At 41.3% G+C, this 21,861-nt stretch overlaps 1 protein-coding gene across 4 annotated transcripts in view; it reads left to right on the top strand.

Annotated features, from left to right (window-relative positions):
- SUFU (SUFU negative regulator of hedgehog signaling) overlaps positions 1–20,929 on the top strand; it is a 69,945-nt gene extending 49,016 nt beyond the window's left edge. For all 4 annotated transcript variants that reach the window (XM_083505073.1, XM_083505071.1, XM_083505072.1 and 1 more), the window contains 2 exons: positions 10,863–10,931; positions 14,174–20,929. In XM_083505073.1, the coding sequence (XP_083361199.1) occupies positions 10,863–10,931; positions 14,174–14,263 (159 nt within the window). In that variant the 3' untranslated portion in view covers positions 14,264–20,929. The remainder of the gene's footprint in view (positions 1–10,862; positions 10,932–14,173) is intronic.
- Positions 20,930–21,861: the final 932 nt, after the last annotated feature.

Below are 21,861 nucleotides of genomic sequence, written 5' to 3'. Positions count from 1 at the left end.
AGAATGAGTAGTTAGGGCCTAGAGCAAGCAGGTTAGTAGGTGAACCTGTAGTTGTAGAATATTCTTAGTTTTCGAAATGAAATAGCAGCTTGGCACAACCCATGTTTGGGGGGATAAAAGAGCACATTTGTCCTCAGCAGAGGTTTTGTATAATCAGATAAAGAATTCCCCAATGTCAGGGACAAGCAGGAGTTCCAAGGGGTGGGCAGAGAAGGCACGGGGGTAGGAGGATGGGGCAGGGAAAGAAGCCAGTGATTTGGGGGGTTCTGTGCCACCTGTGAGGCAGGAGCTGGAGGAAGAGTCTGGGTGGGCAGGCAGCTGCGGGGGGCTCCTCTGTCCCTCCCCCCTGTCTCCAAGGACAAGGAGGGGCTTAAAGCGACAGGAGCAGCTGGAGCTGCTGTGCAGGTGAAGTCGCCAGTTGCTTGTGTGAGGGGGCTTAAGTGAGCTGGAAGGGGCATGGTTGCTCCAACTGTCTGGGCCAGAGTACAATGCTGAAGAAGTAGGTGCCTAGCTAGCTAATTAGTAGGAGTGCTGTGTATATCCCTTGCACCTTAGGAGCTGATGTAGTTGAGTGTTTTGCCAACAAAGAACTAAACTACCAATTGCTTATTCTTGTTGGGGCTGGGTGTGCTCTGGACACCCAACCACATTTACTCCCCGTTCGATTTTGTACCTAACAGTGACTACTCGTACCCAGCCCTTTTACTGTGTTTCATTTTTGTCTAGCAAGGAAGTGGGAGATGTATGAAAGTGTAAAAAATGTGACCTCTAAATGAGTGCTTTTGACTCCTCATTAGAAGCATAAAGGTATTTGGCTCTAAATGGAAAGCATGTTTTGGATAACGATAACAAAAGAGAATGTAGTAAGATTCAGACTATAAGCCTTTGCCCGTTTACTTGGGAATAAGCTCCACAGAACATAATGGGATTTACTCCTGAGTAGACATGTAGAGGATTATATTATGTTTTCTAATGTAAAAACCACCAGGAAATTGTGATAGCAAGGATGGATGTAAAGGTGAGCATGTGGATATAAAGGTGAGCATGTGACTGAACTAAGGAAGATCCAGGTTGGACTTTTCTTGATTCTGAACATGATGAAATGTAAATGTTCAGCTATAAATTAAATACAATGTACATCCTTATAGAAAGATCTTTAAACCTTTTAGCAGTCAGCAATCCAGCTGTGCTCTCTGAATCTTGACAGAGGTCAACCAGTGTTTTGTATGCCTTCTTTGGAAATATGGCACTCATGTTTCCAAAGCACCTTTCCTTCTATTACTACTACCTTACAGAAAATCAGCTGCCAAAAACCCTACGGTCATACTTCTACAGGAACAAGGTGTGTTTACCAAGAATTGATTAGCTCCACTTTAAGTACTAATCTTGCCAAGGTGAAGGTGAATTAAATTGAGCAAGAAAAAGCAGCTCATCCCCTTGTCTGATCCAGCAGGGCTGCTCTTAGATACCCTGACCTTAGCCTGTTTAAGGATTTAAAAGGAAAACAAAACATAACCCAGTATTTTGCATTTAACTTGGAAGCAAACTACTCACTTCTCTGGTAAAAACAAACAAACAAAACCTTGGAAGCAAACTGAAATCCAGTCTAGATGTTTTAACTCTGAAATAATAAAATCCCTGGCAGTCAGTATCTGTTAATAGGCACACACTCTGCCTCAGTGAACATTGTTGAAAGACAGCCACACGTCCAATGGATTACAGCAGCGGTGAGATACCTCTGGAGGCAATTTCCCCCAATCCATGTCCACTTACCCCACACTTGACGTCACATGTCAGGTGTGAGGCAGGTAAAAAGACGCAGCTGCATTGGGAGGGGGCTTTTATTTGGTGCCTTTTAAAATGGGTGTCAAATCCGCTTCTGGGATTGGTTCTACACAGGATCTCATGAGTGCAGCCAGTCCCTGCTGGAAGTGGGGCTTGCAGCTGCCACTGATGAGCTGACTTGCAGTGACTACAGACCCCATTTTGTTTGACTTCATGGTTTGATTTCAACAGTTGGCCCCACTTTGCTTACATGTGAGGTGATTGAACACCAAAATAAGGCTTCTGTCATGTTTGGTTTTAGCTTCCACACCAAAAGTTCAGACCCCCCCCCAAGCTGCCATTGCTAGTACCTGATGCATATACTATTCATTTTTCATACAGAGAGCATCCATTAGTCACAAAGTGAGCCTTCTGCCCTCAGTACAGCTCATAGTTCTTCCTCAATGTCTTTTTTAATACTCTCTTGCAGTTGCATACCTTTTTCTCCACCTTTTTAAGCTCAGAACTTGCTGAGCTCCCTAACATCAACTTGGAACACACAATTCCAGATTGTTTAGGAATCTATATGCTCCCCCAAATAGTATTATGGAGAGGAGTGCAACTTAATATTATTTAGATTTTATAATAATCTCATAGCAAATTAAGGTTTTTTGGCCACAAAATTTGAGGCTTTTTAGCATTACATATTAAAGTCCATGAAGAAAACTTTTCTACAAGTTTTTTATACCTGCTAATCAGTTACACAAAGCTGAAACTTCAGGATTCCTTGTGTCAGCCTAGCTTAATTCCCTAACACCTTCCACTGTCTCCGGTATTGTTCAATGAGAAAATCACTTTGAGCCACAAAGATGCTAAGCAAGCAAGAAGTCTCATTTGTTAGCACTAAGCTTCTGTTTGTATGTTAGTTACTGTGGCAGTGTCTCTGATGTGTAACACTCATACTAATGCTGTACATGATCAAAGGCTTCCAGCAACGGTTTCACCTCCTCTGGAATAATGGCTGCCAAAAGCATCAGCACCTCTTTCTGAAGATATTGCTAAGGCAAACCTCTTCCTGGGGGCAGAGTGAATGCTTCAGGTGAGCATTAAAACAGCCATGCTGGGTCAAACAAATAGCCTATCCAGTGTTGTGTAATGGGCTTTCTGTCATAGAAACCACATACAAAAATTTTAATAGCATTGAAGCTATTAAAACAGCATTTTCTATTTCTTCCTGTTTTCTTCCAGCATCTGTCAGTCCATGGTGTTAGGAATAGTCAAAGCATTAAAAAGCTAAGACAGAACTTGCATTAAGACAGTCCCTTTTCCGAAATAATAGAATGGCTGCTTCATTCTTTATGTAGCAGCACACATGCATTTGCTAGTGCCTTTGCTGTATTAAAGGACCACCCCTCTCTTGGCTCCATTGTGTCTTTATCTGCTTAACAGGCATTTGCAAATGCATAGTTGTTGCTTGCCCACTCTGAATTTATATTTATACATCTAACAATATAATGTGAAAGGTAAGAAAAATAGCGAACATCATTATTTTGAAACTGGCACAAATGTTCATTTTGCTGTAAATACACATGTTGGAGAAACTGGTGTGCTGAGCCTGACCTCACCTTCATCTAGGTGAAAACTCATTTGAAAAGCAGTCCTGTAATTTACATGCTTAGCCATCTTTTGTAACATGATTTTGCTGTTGGATGTTACTATGCTGCTGGTGAGAAAAGTTCTACAGCTCAGGGCCAGACTAGATACAACAGTAGGCAGCTGGTTTTTTAAACAGTATTTTAATAGTCACAGCCATGCCTCCCCCCATTGAAACTACAGGGTAAGAGGAAAGGGATAATGCCTCTCCCTGGGGCTGTCATTTGTCTTGGGCAGAAATTAATACCTTTATAATATCTGCATGTTTTGACCCACAGAAAGAATGGTGTGGAGAGAGTGGTTAAAACACACTCCAGTTCTGCGATTCTGGCTGGATCTCCCCTGCCACCCCCTCCCAGCTATTATTAAAGTATTAAAAATAGCAACACTATCTGCCTTCAGATGTAAGAAATGTGGGTAAGAAAACAGGGGCTGTTAGGGATGAGTATTCTAGCTCTGGCCTTCATCAGTTTTTGTCGTGTTCCACTTTGTAAAAGGTGACTGTGTCTGGTGGGGGAGCCTTTAATATCTATGGAGGCTTCCAGCACATTTTGGAACCATACTTTCCCCTATAAGGAGCCTCCGCAAATACAAAAATTCCCCTCCCTGACACAGCCACTTCCTACAATTTAGACAATGATAAAAATCTAATAACCAAAGAAGGCTGCTGCCATGCCTGATTATGCCTACAGGTATGAGCAGTGTAAAAAATGTCTCCTCTTGATGTTGCTGTGTGTTATCTGTTTCCAAATAAAATTTAACTTCCTATTTGTTGCGGAGCATAGGCATCTCAACAGGTGTAAGCCATAATGGGTGTATGAAACAGCCATGCCATAGGCATAGGCAGGATTTATGTTGGGGGGGGGGAGGCAGGACACCCACCTGTCATCATCCTCTGTCTGGCAGATTTGGAATGAAATGTCTCAACAACAGTTTTAAATCACTTTCTTTTGCTCAGAAAAATCTGTCAAAAAATCTTTTTACAGTTTCTACTTTTAGTTAAGTATTTTTATTTATTTACTTGATGGGGGGAGGCAGCTTCCCCCTTCCGGCTATGCCCATGAGCCATGTTAAGAGGCAGTATGCCAGTGAATACAACAATATTCTTGGGAGCAACAGTGTTGGAGGGCTCTTGCCTTTATGTTGTGTTTGCCATCTTCCCAGGAGCTGGCCACTGTGAGAAATGGGTACTGCCTTTTAGGTAGTGGTAACAACTAATTCTGCGCTTGGTGTTGTCTAAGTGTAGCTGCATATGTGATCATTGGGAAGAAATACACAAGAAATTGCAGCAGCCACTGCTCATACCACATTCAAAATTTGCTTTCAAAAGTGCCTGGCATTTGGCTTGTCAAGCAAGAATGCAGGGCAGCACTTGAACCAGGCCTGGCATGGGAAGTGAGAAGCTCCACTGTGCACATTGAAGTCACTATTAAGGTTTCAGTCTGCCATTTTGTTGATCACCCTTGCTAATCAAGTTCTTCTCAAGCTTTGGCTATATAACAGTAATAATAGCAACAGCTGTAACAAATATTTTATTTATTTAACCCTTTGTCATGTAGGGTCCCAAGGTGGTATGCAACAGCATAGGGAAACAAGTCACAAATGTGGCAAAACAGGTGAAAACCATAGCATCAGGTGAAAAAAGCAAACATAAGTTGCAACTGTACTTAACCAACCAGACTCAAAACCATCCTTGGAATGTCCTATTATTCAGCCATTTTTGCCTCCTGTTAGCTACTTTTCTTTAATATTTAACAGAAGGCTAATCCCTAACAGGCCTTGACTTGGGTTCTTATTTTTAGAGCAGGGAACTTGATGTACCTTTTTGAAAGGTCCATGTCTTTGATGTGTATTGAATCACTCTTAGGTTTCATGCCCAAAAAATTCTGTTACGTTGATAAAGAAGGATTTCTCTTCATAAAAATCCTTATCCAAGCATTTCATAAGAAAATAAGGGTCTCTGACATGCAGTTTTTGAGATTACCTCTGAAGAGTAATTTCTTGTTTCAATAAAATAATTTTTTCTTTAAAGTTCCCCAAGTCTCAGTGGCATGCTGGGAATACCAATATATGCTAAAGGTTTGTGGAACAATATAGGTTGAGTCTTTTGTGTCATTTCCTCAAGTCTCCCTTGAGTAGTGTAGCTTTACAGGGGAAGTGTGATGATTGTGACAAGCACATTCCAACACAATTACCAACACCCACCACAAACTGCTTTACTTGTTGCTTGAACAAACTAAGAGAGCTGACTTAATATATTGTACAATTGCTCCGTTCTAGTAAGGCTATCCAGAGGCAAGCATTTAGCAGTTTTATCACTTTCTCAAGATTTGTGTACATACATAGCACTGTGCAAATCATCCCCTAGGTTTGTTGAAGCAAAACAAGGCAATAGTGCCTTACCCTCTGGTAGGTGTTGAGAGGCACTATTAAGCCATGTTTAGCCTCTCCAGGGACCAGCATAGGGTTGATTCTACAGTCTAAGCTTGAATGACTCTGCCGCACCATCCCATTTTTAGCAAGAGAAGAAACAGTCAGCTCTCTCAAGTTTGCAAGCTCTTGCCCCATTAAATTCCTGGCTGCTATTCATATAAGAAGGTCCATTAGCAGTATGAAGATGCAGGCCTCCCTCCCTCCCTTCCACTGTTGGAGGGAAGGAGGCACTGTTCTTGGCAATGTCTGTCCAGAATTGGGTAGGTAGATTGCAGAGAATTGGAAACATAGGGTCCCATGGCATCAGTGTTCTATTACCATAAGTGTTCATGGGCTGGAGTCCACTTCATCAGATACATGTAGTATTATACACAGTTGGCAGTATGGGTATAGAGAAGTGGGAGAGAGAGAAAGAGAGAGAGAGAGAAAAGGGGGCCAAATGGCCGTGAACAGCAACAAGTACATAAAATTGTCACAACTATAAACCTGAAGAGAACGGGGAAAACATTCACAAAAGCAGCAATTGGTGATAATATAATTATCCTAAGTTTTGCAATTGTTAGTTAACATTTGTACTGAACAGGAAACTATTGTCTGTATTCAAGCCTGAACAGACTTGGACTTCTTGGTTCTAATTCAACAATTTCACGCTGGAGTCTCCTTATAAAATAATTTCAGAGAATGCAATTTTTCAGGTTAGTAACAGGGCTCTGGGATGTTGAAATGTACTCTTACTGGTTTCTGAATGCTGCCATTTCTAGTGTCTGATTTGCAAACGTTTCATCTTTTGCATAGAGACTGACCTTTATGTAGAAGGACATTGCTAGCAGGTGACAATATATTACAAAGGAATATGAGCAGGTGCACGAGTCCTTAACATTAGGTCTTACAATAGTGCATCAACTTTGTCTTAATAAACACTCAGGCATCTAGGGTTGCAGTAGGGTCTGTGTCCATGTACAGCTACTTTAAAAGATCTCAGCAAATATCAGACCCTGGGCAGGAGAGGCACTCCTTCTGGTAGTCAGAGCCCCAACTATTCCAGGCTTTCTCTGTTAACCAGAACCTTGAATTTGAGAGTAGCTATCTTCAAGCAAGGATAAGTCAACTCAAGGCCTGTGAGAAAACAGTATCATTGTTCAGGATGGCCTGTAGATCCTTGACATTATGCAGACATGGTTTACTTGTGAGCTGTAGATGACAGGTAGTGTTCTGTCAAATTTTCCCCCTTACGGGACTCTCCTGTAGTAGATTATTTCTAGATACAAGTATAACCTTGATGATCCTGCTTTTTCACTTCATTGGGTTGGTGTTAATTGTTTAAGAAATTCCTGATGTAAATCCTAAAGGTGTGAGTCCCTGTGCAACAGGTTGGAACAGATGCAGTTCTCTTAATAAGACTTGGCTATGGACAGTGGATCTTGTAGTGTCTTTGTGGTGAAAGTTAGATTACAAATGTGCAGTGGGTTTCTGGTATAAGGTGATGCTTGCATTTTTATTGCATAGAAGCACACTGGTGTCCAGAAAGTGAACTGGGTTCTTGAAGTGATCCGGGCTCAGGTCCATGTTCAGACCATCAACCTAATTTAATAAACCTTAGTTTGTGTGATTCCATTTGGTGGCTTAAACAATCGATCTGAAGGACAAAAAATACTTCCTCAGGTTTTAGATGGTGTGAATATGTCACAGCAAGAATGGTCTAAGGTGGCAACTTTTATAAGTGAAATAATTAGCAGGATTCCAACAACAAACTGCTTGTTCCCACAAAACGCTTTTCCTCCATAGAAGCTGCAGCAGCATTGTCTCTTCCTACCCCAAAAAGGGCTGTTTTGCTGTGGCACTTCAGCCACCTACCACATTTCTGTCATATCTGTGGTCATCATATCATCATTGTAGGCCGAGGAAGTCGTGTACCGAGGGACAGGTCAGTGGATTCCAGCATAGTTGAAGAAGTCAGACAATGTGTGTTGAAAATATAACCTTTGGGGTACCTGGATCAAGGGAGAAGGATGGCAAAACCTAGCTTTGTTTCTCCTCTCCCCTTTGCTTGGCTTGGGGTGGGAGAAATAAAGCTATATTTTGCAAGCGAAAGCAGAGAAGCCTCGCTGCTGTTTCGAAGAGCAAGCAGGATTGCTCACCCTTCACATTAGCCAGTGCTTAGGGAGGGGGATTCTTTTAATGCTAATTTCAGGCATGTGAGAGAGCTCCCTGCAGGGTGCACTCTTACATTCCTGCACCAAACAGGTTCACTTGCCCTTTCATCAGCCAGTGGTGGTGGGGATCCTACTCAGCAAAGAGCCCTCACATGCACCGAAAGCCCAGTTCTTAGGAGGATCGTTCTTCCTTCACGCCAGCTGCTAGGTACTGAGTTCCAAAAGCGCTGTTTGAAATATCCATCCCCATTCTCCTTTAAACAGTGCTTTTATGCACCCCTTTGCTGAAACAGGAGCACGGGGCTCTCTCTCTTCTCAAAAGCACTGTTTGAAGCCACTTGCACACTTCTCTTGTGAGCAGGTGGTAGTGGCAGGGGGGAGAGTGTGAGAGACCTTTCTTCCCCACATTGCCTGCGTACTTGTAGGAGAAGAACATGCACTGCCTCAAACAGCACTTCTGAGCAGGATATAATTCCCACCCATGGGCAAATGGGCAGAGATTACATCCTGCTGGGAACAGGATACACAGCCAAGCCAGACTTAAACCCCATCGTCCTACTGATCTACTGACATCGGCAGGTAGGCGTGGTTTGGGAGAAATCGCCTCATGGGCCACATTGGTTCCCCACCCCTGCTGTATGAGATCAACTATTAGAATGAGAATGTTTCTAGGATACATCTGGGGTTGGGTAACAACCAGTGCAGACAAACCCTTTTTACAGAGAACATCTATTGTTGGCCAGCCAAGTTTTTCCTGTTAACATTAGTTCATAAAATGTAATTTTAAGGAATTTGTTATTGTTTCTTGGCATCAACAACCAGACCTATAGAGTTACCTTTGCTTTCTCAAAACCTCCAGTTTCCTTTAGCCTTGCTGTAGAGACTCCCTCCAATGGATGAGAGAGAGGTTTTGCTGGTCATGCCACTCATACGTCTGCTTCTTTTTTTTACATTTTTAGAAAATGTTTCAGCTTTCCTATTTTGTCATTGCATAGTATATGCCAAGCCTTCATTGTAAACAAGAAATGTGAGTTCAGTTGTGTTTTTTTAAGTGCTCTTGGTAAATGCAAGTGAGATTCAAATTCCTAACTGCTGATCCTGCAAGATGGGGGAAATAGCCTCAAAATACAAACATGTCTTCTCCATAAATGTAAAGCATCATTTCTGTGTTTGCACAGTATTCTCATTGTTCCATCTTGCCTAGTGTAATTCAGTGCTGCAAGATGTAGTGAGGGCCACAGGCTTAGATGACTTTAAAATGAGACTTATAGAGGATGGGTGTATCACTGCATAATATGATAGCTAAACAGAGCCTCCCAGTCTCAAAGATTGTCTTTCTCTGAACATCCCGAGCTGAGGTGCAGACAGCAGAGGAGGGCTGTTTTCATCCCCTGCTGTGGTCTTTCATGAAGCATATTTCCAGTTATTGCTGTCCAGATATGTCCACTGTTTGCCTGAGCCTAGAAAACCTAGCATTGGTTGCTAAAGGCGGAGCACACTTGTAAGGTAGAGGGGGGTGTTGTATGTTTTACAAACAGTCTCCATACAAAGGCAGAACCATGTCCTAGCTTGAGTAACCAGTTACAGCAGGCTAGTGAGGCAGGAACTGTTTGCACAATGCCACCAGGTCTATTGAAGTGTTGTGGCATTTCAAAAGCCCCATAGTGAGTACCATTTGATAGTCTAGGGCCTGTTTGCTGCTCTAGGGACTGTTTACCTTGTTAGTTGTAGCTGAAAGTTTCCCTGGGAGGAAAAGATCCTCTTGGATGAGAGTTTTGAATGTGTGTAGAACAACAGAGATACTTATCTCAGATTTTCCTATCATTTTCTTACAGGGAATTTCCCCCCCAATAGGGGAATAAATGGCTACTGTCTGCTACCAGTCTCTTCATAGTGTCCTGTTGTTAGGAGCTCTTAAATATTCTCAAAAGGTGGTGCTCAGTTCAAGTTGAACATTTTTCAAAGAACAGGGCCTATTTGTTCAATTTCAACTTCTAAGCTTCTAAATCCCAGAAGAAATTAAATGAGGTGCCTAGAGCTATGACAGCCTGTGATGTTGATTTGCTGCAGATGTCACCTTTAATATCATGCACATCAAATGCATGCGATTTCTAGTGCAATGTGGTGCCGCCACTGCAGGAACAGTGCTGAATTTAAGGAATGCTGTGAAAAAGATATTGTTGATAATAGCTAACTGTACAGTCTCCTTAAAAGCCATGCTGTAGGAACTCTTGAGGGTGAAAACATGGGTAGGAGATAAGGGGTTTTGATGCTATGCCTAAATGCCCTTGTGTATCTGGTTTATCTGACCCTTGCAGAAGAAACATGATTTTTGCTAGGGCAGGTATATCTTTTGTCTATTAGCACTGGATTACGTCTTGGTATTTCAGGCATGGTTTAACAAAGAAGTTCTTTGAAGGTTAGATTATTTGACCCATTTGGTAGGAAATGTGTTTGCAGGCTAATAGTAGCTTGCTCCTCTTCCTCCTATCAGTTCATTGAAGCCTAAGGCTAGCTCATGGTGTTTCAGACAAAAAGCACCTCCTTTCTCCTATTGCCTGTCTTTTCAGATAATGTGATCTCTCTTCACAATTCTTAGCTTTTCTTCTTCTCTGAATCAAAGCTTTCAGTTTTTGACACAGGGAGAGAATTGATGATACAACTAGATTCCCTAATAATTGCAGCATTTTGTAGGTACTAGGGGAGGAAACAAACCAACCAACCTCCAAGGGCTTTGTGAATTTCTGTATGAACAACAGTACAGTTTCTTCTCTGTGCACTAAGAAAGAGTCTGTTGCTTGGCAATTAGGTGAAGCTTGGAGCGCAAAAGAATAAAACTACTGTCTCTCCCTTTTGCAGATCCTGCTGACTGAAGAGTTTGTGGAAAGAATGCTGGAAGACCTAGAAGATCTGAATTCTTCAGAGGAAGTAAGTTTCTTAACTCTAATATCCAAAGGGACTCTTTCTGTATTCAGGGGGTTGATTTGCTTGGTTGATGGTTTGATGGCCTGGTTTCTTGGCTATAAATCCAGGGCTCATGTTTTCTTTGCTGTTATCACCCAGTCCTTGAAAGTCCTTCATGTGGCCACCCCAAGATTATGTGGTCGGAGCACTGGGGATGGTAAAGATTGAATGTTCTATTTTAGGACTTCTATGCTAGCCACTCCCCTGGCAGTTGTTGATGTCTTGGCAAAATTCCGATGGAGTTCCTATCCCTTATAGTCTACTGAATGTAGACATAGACTTTGACTGTCTGTAATGACACCTTCAGTAGTTTTTTACTGCTTACTTGACAGCCTTGCATTGTGGTAAGAGCATTTATATGACTCCTCTGTGGGGCTGCTAATGGTTTTTCATGTGCATATCATAAGGTAATCCTCCCTAACATTCATTCATTGCCATGAAAAGCAAATAATCCTAATTCTCACAGTTCTGTTGACTCCAGTCAAGGTTTGTCTGCTTGTAGAACAGCCTTTCCTACGTCTACTGCCCAAACTGCCCTGTTGTTTAATTCTTACTGCTGAAGTTTTGTAGTCTCAGAATTAGAAGGCTGTGTTGTAATGAAAGCTACAGTAGTTGTTTATTTTTAAATTGGCAGGATAAGGGGAGGGTGGCAGAAATTTACAGTCAAAGGAGATAACACAACCAACTTGGAACATGCACACCTGGTTTTCTGTAATGGAGTCTGTCTTGGGGCCTCTCTTGGCCAAAACTGAAACTTCCTTTTAAGGTGCAGGCTACTATAGAAAAGTTATTTTTAGGCATGCTTCATATTTATTTTTAGGGGTGCTTCATAACAGTCTTCAGGATTGGCAGTGGGGAACCCTCTCCATTCCCCAAAGTCTTAGGTCAATGAGAAGTTTGGTTCATCATATGAGGAGTTGGTGACTGCCTCTTGGTCAGGGCCAGAAAGACAGCTGGCTCAGGGACTGCGTAGTTACCTAGAATCTTAAAACCATGCAGGAAGGCTTGGCACACTTCTTACATGGATTAAAAATGGATTTGAGAGCTATTTTGAGGAACAGTCAACATCAAAAATGGGGGTGTGGTTTTTTTACAGCAACAAAAACAAAAAAGAATGAAGTTAAAAGACTGTTTCATCTTGCATCTAATACTTAACTCAGTAATGTGAATGAAGTTGTCTTTCATTATTACACCAAGTTTACTGCCTCCCTAATTTTTATTTATCTCAAGATCATTCAAGTTTTTAGTGAATAAATGATAGTTCTAAATTACTTTTTAACCATTTTTTCATGTGAAGAAATTATTGGAGGAGTTTTAAAATAAGTTTACCATTGAATGATCTTCCCTCAGTAAAGGAGAGCCCTAATGTGAGCTTTCTCTTGACTTTCTGTAAGCGTGATCTACTGGTTCACTCTGTTGACAGTAGGTTTCTGTTATACCCAGGATTCCTGTTTTTTTTTAGCTTCCAAGCTCTTAAGCTCTCCCATCACAGTTAAGAGATTTCTGTAATGTTAACATATAAACACCTATATATTCTATCTCTCTTCAAACATTTTCTAGTTCAATTTCTTCAGTCACTCTTTGGGTTTTTGCTAGCTACCATTTTTCTCTGTATACTCATTTTAGAGTTGTACTCTCTCCTCCACTTTACCTGAAAAACATTTACATCATCATCCTTAAGTGTTAAATCATCCCGAACTTGATGATCCTCAACTCCTGTTTGCTTACCCTGAGAAGTTAAGTCTAATAGCTGCTCTGTGACTTCTTTCATGTTCAGCACCAGCAGTTTGGTTACACTGCAGTTGAAGTGGAGGGTGCCTCTTTTGTACAGGCTCAGCTTGTCCCAGAAGAGACCCTGATGTCTAGCAAATGGCTGCTCTAAAATGCTTTGCTTAATAGTGTGATAGAAATTTCCTTAATCTATACTCTTCCTCTTCATACCACTATCACATCCAAGAACTAGGGCCCTGCAGTTCCATCAGTCTAGCTGGTCATGTATGTGGAAGAGAGAGCATTTCTGAAAATACTACCTTGGAGGGCTTTGACTCAATGTTCTACTCAGTGCTATTTTTCTAGAAAAAGAGGTGCCAGAACTCAGCATGAACACCTCCCTCGTTCTCTTTGAATGGCAATGGTGCCCACCTGAGAGCTGCTGGAACTGAGTTCTGGCAGGAAAAAAGCCCATGTAACTTAACCACTCCTCAGCCAATGTGCACAATGGTCATTGACTTCTCCATCTAACAGTCTATCCAGTCTACAGTCTTCCCACCAGGCAGACTCCACCCCCAGTTTTGTGATTGCCTCTTACTAGTCCCTTCCCCAATCAATTCCTGTAAGTTATTAAGCACCCAAGAAATAGGACAGTTCTATGGAATCCCCCCCCCTAAATTCCTCAGCTAAGACCCTCATTCTCCATAATAGCAAATGAACTGTTGGCATGGAGTAAGGCTCCTCTATGTGTCCCTGAATTCTGCCCCTCTGTTTTTCAAAGTCAGCCTCAGGGGAATGAATTTGTTCCCAAATAACCAGGACCTCATAAGTCCCTATATTTCTGCTAGTTTTCTAGTTTTGCTACTGTTCTTGTTACGTTCATGTGGGATTGATGTTAACCTTGAGAGGCTTATTGGGACTTCACTTCCCCACGACCCTTGCATGAATCCTTTATTTGCCAGTCTCACCAGCTTCTTCCTCAACTACCTTATTGTGGGGTTTCACTTGTGTTTGTTGTATATCAAACCTATTTTAAAACTGTTTTATCACTGAATTTTCAATGTCTTGAACTCTGTGCGTGTTTGCTGTACCCTGAAGTCCTATATGCATGATACGCTGGGCTAGAAAACCTCTGATTTCACTGACTCAGTCCTTCTTAAGCAGGTGCCAAAAAAAGAGGCCCTGGTCAATTAAGAGAAAGCAAAGTAAGACAGCAATGCACAAGTGAGTGGTAGAAATAGGAAAAAAATACTTGACTATGTAATCTATGTAAAGTGACCTGTGATCTTTGGATGAAGGGTGGTGTACATTTTTTAATAAATAATGATAAAATAACAGTCTTCTGTCCCAAATGAACACTTTGGAAAAAGATTTCCTTATTTACCTGATAGCTGGAAACATTTGCTTCTATTGGGTCTAATGGTATTATTTTGTTTGCTTTGTGTATCATACATCATGGTAAGTTATATTAACTAATAACTTTTTTGCTTCTTTAGTTCAAACTTCCAAAGGAGTATAGTTGGCCTGAAAAGAAACTGAAAGTCTCCATCTTGCCTGATGCTGTATTTGACAACCCACTGCATTAAAGCCAGCTGACACCCACAAGCAACAAGTTGCTGTATGCTGCCCAGTGACTCATAGGATAATTTAGTGCAGTAAAAGCTCTTCTTGCAAATAAGAGATGCTGCTGCATATCCACTGCAAACAACGGAGGGGTTACTCAACAGCAGTCCAGCCAGAACTCAATTCTTCCAGTACCTGGCATTCTCTTCCGTCATGGAAGAACTCTGAATAACCTGCATATGAATGAGTGCGAGAGTGAGACAAAGAGAGAGAAGTATTTAACTATTAATAGTAGTTGTAAGAATCCTTTCCCTACTTTAACTGGCTCCAGAGGTCCCTGCAACCCCCAGCTCAGGGTTTATGTGCCTCATCTGCCTTGGCTTAATCACACAATTTTCAAGCGTAAACACACAATCCATTAGAAGTATTTTTTGTAACTCTCAAATTCTTTAATTAGCCATGCTTCTTCTGGCCAGAATTATTCCTTCAGTGTGATTTTTTTTATTGCTCCAGAAAGGCCATTTTGTTTATACTTTATGTACACACAATCAAACTGAGGAAACACTGATCAGTTTTGATGCCACGCTAGGGACTGATTTGGCAGGGGAATCATGGTCCCACTGGCTAAACTGCCATGATGTTACAGAGGGGGCTGTACTTAAGCTGTCATTTTAGATTCTCAATTCTGAGGCCTATAAACATCCTATTTAAGTCAGGAGTTTGCCCTAGGGAAGAGATACAGCTTGGGTTATATTTAGGAAAAGGTTGCTTTAAAAAGTTCTGTGAAACTTAATGGTGTTCAGTGGGGCTTCCTACCAGGTAAGTACTGGATTGCAGGATTAAACACCTATCTTAGTGTGTCCTAGGGTAATAGGCCAAAATGATAATTGATTCTCTTCAAAGATAAGCATAACTTCCTTGTTTCATGGTCACCTATAAAAGGGACAAGTACATGGAGAATTGGGTTTCATAGGTATTTCTCACTGGACTGTACAATGAGCGGAGGGCTTTGGGTGTTTATTTTCTAACTTGGTACAGCCAGATCTTCTGGGTTAACAATTTTGATACTGTATCCTTCCTGAAGTTTCCTATAGATTTGTACCAAATTTTCCTGACTCATACTGCAGAGAAATAGAAAAGGGTACATTAGTTAAAGAGATGCCTGAAAACCTATTGTCTTGTTTCTAAATTGGCTTTAAAAACAAAGTTTTCCAAAGAACATTTATTTCTGCTGAAATCATGTTTTCACTTTCCATTCACGTATTTTGGGAAGGCATATCTGTTAATTTTAATGCATATTGAGTCAGGCCATTTCAGAATGTTTTGAAAATTCAGCTTGATGTACTACTGCAAACACAGGCATTAATTTTCAGAGTTCTGGTCTGATTTTGAGACAGCTACACTGTATTTCTAACACCATTTTGTGCAGACTTTGACTTTGTGTTTATAGGCAGTTTGACTAACTTTCTAGGAGAGGAAAGTGGTAGTAGCTCCATAGCTCACTACTGAAAATGAAATCTGGCACTGCTAAAGCAGAAATCTACAACCTGAAACTATCTTCTGAAAGTTTCTGTTACAAAGTTTGTAGAAGGAAACATGTTGGTTCTCTTCCCTTCCCATCCCAAGAGAATGAGAGTCCACTTCATCTAGGCAACTGTTCAAAATACCATGTTCTCTTGTTGTGTATACTTAGGTTCTTCAGAAATTTTGTCACGGGCATAAGTGACCTTCAGAAATTGGTCAGAATTGTTGTATACTGATGTACACCAGAATTGGTGTACACCCATGGGCTGATGGTTAGGGAACTGGACCTCGAGCAAGTTTAGATAGATATGTGCTGGTGACATAAAGTAGCTCACAATAAACTATTTAATATTGCCCACAGGCTCCCTGTCAGAATCCTAGAAGCCTCACCTTTCACATTAAGTAAAGGACTTAGGATCACATGGTACACTAGTGTGGTCTGATGTTTAGGGACTACAAGGCAAAAATGCTTTGGGAGTCACTCACTTAGTTTGTAGTATTTTGGATGCTGTTGTGCTGTCGTGAGCACAATTCAAACGTGCTAACGTAAGCAAAATTGACTAACCGCTATTGCCAAATTGACTAAGCATAAAACACTGCAAGGTTGAAATAGGCCAAGCCATAGAAGGTTGTAACGAAATCTTGTAAGGGGTCCCTGCTTATGAGGAAAATCTTTTGGCATTCAAATGGTGTGCTATCACTCAAATGTTACTGTCAGATACCTAACATATTTTCCCCACAAAAGCCATCCTTATTAGGCCTAGCTTTCACAAACAGCAGCTGGGATGATAAAGCTGTTTCTTGACTGCTGTGCTTAGGACTGCAATGGAGTCTCATATGACGGAATGCTCCTCTGTGCAAGAGAAAAAATCCTTGCACATAGAAAACTGGCATGTCAGGGAGGAGTGTAGAAACCTTCTGCCTGACGTAAATTTCCTATGTACATAGAAATGTTATTGGATGAAGGAGAATTCAATTATGTGAGGCTTTAGAAGTCATTTCTAGAATCTAAACTGTCTGGCTTTTCTACAGTTTATCTTGGAAGCCTTGTGTTCCATAGTAATTTAATTAATGTAGTGAGGCTTTACACAGCTATACTGTCTCATTTGTTACTCTCTATAGTTTACCCTCTACCATATGCAGTAAAGAGCTGAGGAGTTTCCTATCTGAGAAATGAAAGAATCCATGGAGGGAAAGCCAGAAATCCTATGAAATGTTAATCTGGAAGTGAAAAAAAAATCTTGTGGGTTTTTCAGGAAGGATCTGTGAGCTGGAGACTAGACTACAGTCTTCTGTGGCTTTTGATAGTTTGCTGCAAAGTCCACACTGATGTTACATTTTTCCATAACCTTTTAAACGTTTTGTTCTGCATGAGCATTCCTTTAGAGAGAAAGAACTGGTCCAAAGTGTATTTAAAATGACTGTCTTGTAGGGTTTGCAGAGTATTCAGATTTCATATCTGCCTGAAAGTACCCACAAATTACTACCTTGGCAAATCAAAGGTAAAGTGTCTTGGTGTTTAATCAGTAACAGTTTATGGCAGTAACTGCTAGAAACTATTATTGTTGGCTTCCCAGAGGACTTAATGGAATGGAGCTTGGTCTCTCCATTTACTGTGTATTACTAACTTTTCACTGTGGTCACTTATGCTGACCATTCCTCCCACCCTAAGACAAGGCAGGAAGAGTTTACTTTGCACTCTTGTTCTCCACTTGCTAGTTACTAAACTGGCTAACAGGAAACTGGAGCTTTGGCTGTTCTTCAGTTGGTTTGCACCTGCTGCTTAATCCCTTCAGCACCTGGAGCTGTAAACACCATTCCTCGGTTGCTGCGACAATTATTAACTTTCAGTGCAGCTGTTGCAGCAGCCATGTGCCAGGACAGTGCTAACCTAGCCATCAGACCAAATGGCAACAAAAGAGCCATTCCAGAGGGTTTACTGTCTCAATATGAAGCAGTCAGTAAGTAAGTGAGCAAAATATAGATGGGCTGTAGAATTTCACATGAGAACACTGCAAGCTATAAGAATATAGTTTTAGCAAAACAAAAAAATCTATCCCCACTTCTGTGGGTTTCCTCTCCCCCATGGCACTGACATTGGTAGCAAGGGAAGTTATAAAAACAGAATCCACTCCCCTCTTCAAAGCACACTCATCGGCTGTGTTTGCATGTAAGGTTAAACCATAGTTAATATTTAACTGTGGTTTAATGTGAATGAGCAGCATGCTGGTGCACACTGCTCAAAAGTCCCTTCTTTGCTCCTCCCTCGCTCCTGGCTGCATCATACTAGGAGCAACAAACTACAAGACTTGACTTGTCATGTTGTCCAAACCCATGCTCCTGGTTTGTTTGGGGGAACCAAGCCATGCGTTTAAGTTTAGATGACACACCACCTGTGGATTGTTGCTCCCAGCTCATTCCGGCACACTGCTCATTTGCATTAAACCATATTACACATGTCAATTTGAAGCTGAAGGGGCTGCTCAAAGTGCTAACTGGCTGGACATTTGTGACACCATGAAACAACCTCTGCCTGTAATAATTTTCAGCTTCAGAATAAATGATGGCTCTTTAATCATCAATAAGTCAGGCACTGTATGATAGTTTAAATGCAGGGTCCTACCAGCAGCACTTTAAAGATAACAAGAAAGACAGGCAGCTCAGCAGAGAAGGGTGAGGGTGGCCTAGAAACCAGTGCTCACTGCAAAGAGAGTGTGAGAGAGAGAGAGAGTCTAAAGAATGAGGGTTATTGAGCTTACCCCACAGGGTCAAAAGAAGCTTGCTCCTTGTACATCTGTGTGCACCATTAGACACAATAGCTCAGGATTTTGTTTTTCTGGTGTGTAAATCTGAACTTTGTCACTAAGCCAGATGGTTGGTTGGACAGAGATGCTCTACATGCACACTGCAAGCTTCTTCAGCATGTTTTGCACTGCACCATGATCATCCACTTAGCTTTGCAGATCTGGAAGTGTCAGGCACTTCTATGGCAGATGAAAGCATGGGTTTCACATCTGCATGCATGCTGGTGGAGTTCATTGCTGCTGTAGGGATTGCTCCATCTCATCACACTTGTGTTTTTCTAGCAGCAGGGAGAAAATCATGAACTGTTTTAAAGAAAAGCCCTTTACACATAAAAGCAAGGGAAGTAAGGGTCAGAAAGCAAATGTATTTGCAGAAGTGTTTTTAATGGCTTGGGGCAAAAATGTGTTAATGTTTAATGTTTCTCTACACCACTACCATCATTGTACTTTATAGGAACAGAAAGAATACCTTCATATTCTGGCAGCCCTATGTTACTGTAGCTTTTCCTACCTTTAGTTGTTCCGTCTCTTTTGAATCCTCCTTTACTGAGCATCCAAAATGTCAAACAGAAAATGAGCCTGTAGCTGATGAGGGTTTCAAAAGGATCCCTAGGCTGACCTGCCTCTCAGGCAATTAACCCATGGGCATTATGCACTTTTCAGCTTCTTCATTTCATACACAATTATTTTTTCCTCAGATTGCTTACAGACCATAAAGTCGTAATAAGTGGTACATTAGCTTTACAGTATCATTCCAAGGCTGTCATAAAGGTATGCCTTTTCTACTTTCTGCCAGCCAGCTAATAAGGAGGTTGGAGAAGTATTCTGAAGTACCCTTTCCATCTACCTACTTTTATGATTCACTGTTGAAATGTGGAAGCCTGATAGCAGAATAGCGTAATGAATGCCAGCGTGTGAAGTAAATGTTTAAAGGGCTCAATCAAATACACTTTAATTTCAGAAAACAGATTTGTTTAAAAGCACAGACCAGAATCTGCTTACCAGCTGATGGTTCTGGTTTTGCAAACACTTCTCTTACTACTCTCCTCGCCCTCCTGCACACATTTCCCTTTGCTTGTTTCCTAGTTTGGGTTGAAATCAACATGGCTGCTGTTTTCTTTCCTGGGCCCTGATGGCAAAGGTCTGCATTCATCACTGCTCCTCTACATAATGGAAAAAGAGGGGGAGGATGGTTTGAGCCTTGTTGACAATAGTGCATGTTAGTGTAGGCCCTTCAATAAGAGAGGATAGCCACTGCCAGCCCTGGTTAATATTCTGGGGAAACACAGGAGTGTGCAATTGTCTTCAAAGGATCTGTTGGCTCAGGTTTAAGCCGAGTATCCCTTTCGCTAGTTTCCCTTTCAACACTGAACAGAATCTCAATTCTGTATAAAGACTTCACCTACCTTAGGGAAAGCGAAACCTATTAAAGTGATAAAACCAGTGAGTTAATTCAAAAGATTCTGTGCTCTGATTGCTGATGAATTACACAGTCTGGGGCCTGGCTTTTCTGGAGCTGCAGTTCACAATTTAGCAGGATCAAACTGCCATCGTGGAAGAAAGCTCCTAAAAGCCACGGGCTTTGTGGCCCAGCCCCCATTCTTAGGGACATTCCGTGTGCTGGATCCTGGGTGGGAGGGCTCAGGAGCATAGCATTGGTGTTCAGTTTTAGCAGATCAGATTGTCGCTGCTTCTAAACACAGCAAATGAGACTTAAAGGAATAAATTAAGGTAATGTTACACTCCAGGTTTGCCTTTGCCTTCCTTTCTTGAGACTGTTTTATATCGGTAGGAACCAGAGTTCACTGTTAAAGCAGGGTGGATTTTTTTTTTTTTTACATGATAGTGCTCTTGTTGTTACTGTAGTTTTATAATTTGGATGGCTGTAATGCTAGAAAACAAAATGAGTGGTTTTGCTTTTGGAGGACCTAATCCTTAGACCTGCTCAATTTTAATTCTGACTGCTGAGGCTACTTTTACCAGCTTCAGCTGAGATGAACCTTTTTGTAGTTCATCTGTGTGGCACGTGTGTGTGTGTGTGTGTGTGTGTGTGTGTGTGTGTGTGTTTCTCAACAAAAATCTAAAGGACATTGCAGAAGCTGTCTGAAAATGGCTTGCCATTCCTGCAGTGAAATTCTCAGTACTTTGTAGTATGCCTTTTTTTCTACCAAAAAAAACAATGGGAACCTAAACTAGCAGAGGTTTTAAAAATATTTTATATTAGTTTCTAATGTATATTCTTACATTATCACAGTGCCGGTGTGTGTTCACCTGCGCAAAACTACTTTTTGTAATATTTTTGTGATCACAAAGCTTTGTTTCCCTCCTGTGTATTCAAAGTGCATTAAACTTGTTTGCATAGTTGTGTCTTGTGTGCATTTATTGAGTGATTGCAGAACTGATAAATGAGACTTTATACTCTAACTCTTGTTTAACTTTCTCATTCCAGTGCTTTACAAGCTTCAGCCAGGTTAGGGGGCCCTTTGTCTGCACACAAACGTAAGAGCCTGGGCCCCAGCATTTGCTTATCAACGGTCTTCTGATGTGGTCTGTTTCCTTTTGCACAATATGATCTGCCTCAGGAGAAGGCTTGTATTAATAATTTCCATGGCACTTACTTTGAAGTGGTAGGTGCTTTTACAATTTTTTATCAGTTTTACCCTCACAACCACAGTTGCACATTAAGTTGCTCTGATTAACGTTTTTGTGTGTGCTATATTTGGATAGGGTGGATATACCATAACCGCTGTGGTCGAGAATGGATTGAGTTCTGTACTCTGATCAACGACTCCAAGGTTCAAGTCACACTCCTACAAATCACATTCCCATGGGTAGTAGTGGCCACTTGTGCTGTTACCACACTGTCACTGAATTGCAGATGGAGCGTGATAGTGATTTGTCTTAACGGCAATCATTTGTGCATTAAATTGGATCCTAAAGTAATGGCTTGCAGACAAGTGTTCGAAGTTTTAATGTCTATAATAGGGCTGTTGGGGGTTTTTTCCTCTGCAAGAAAGGACAAAGAGAATGAAGGTGATTAATATATCATTTATATTTCCTAGCTTCCTTGCAATGTATCTGTGAAAAACACCTGGGCTTTATTAAAGTAATAACAGGCAAGTCTTGGCCTTCACACAAAATGAAACTTATTTGTATACACAAACATCTTCTTCATCAAACATTGCAGTTTAAATGAAGACACCTTCCTCAGAGGTTAGAAATACTCACTGAGGCTTGGTCCCACCATAACACCCTGTTCTGTAGAGAGCCTGACTCCTACAGAGAGTCTTCCT

This window comes from Podarcis liolepis, assembly GCF_965112155.1.
Source record: "Podarcis liolepis genome assembly, chromosome: 5".
Lineage (NCBI taxonomy): Eukaryota > Metazoa > Chordata > Lepidosauria > Squamata > Lacertidae > Podarcis > Podarcis liolepis.
Note: the sequence above shows the minus strand (reverse complement) of the source record. Positions and strands in the feature narration are given on the sequence as shown.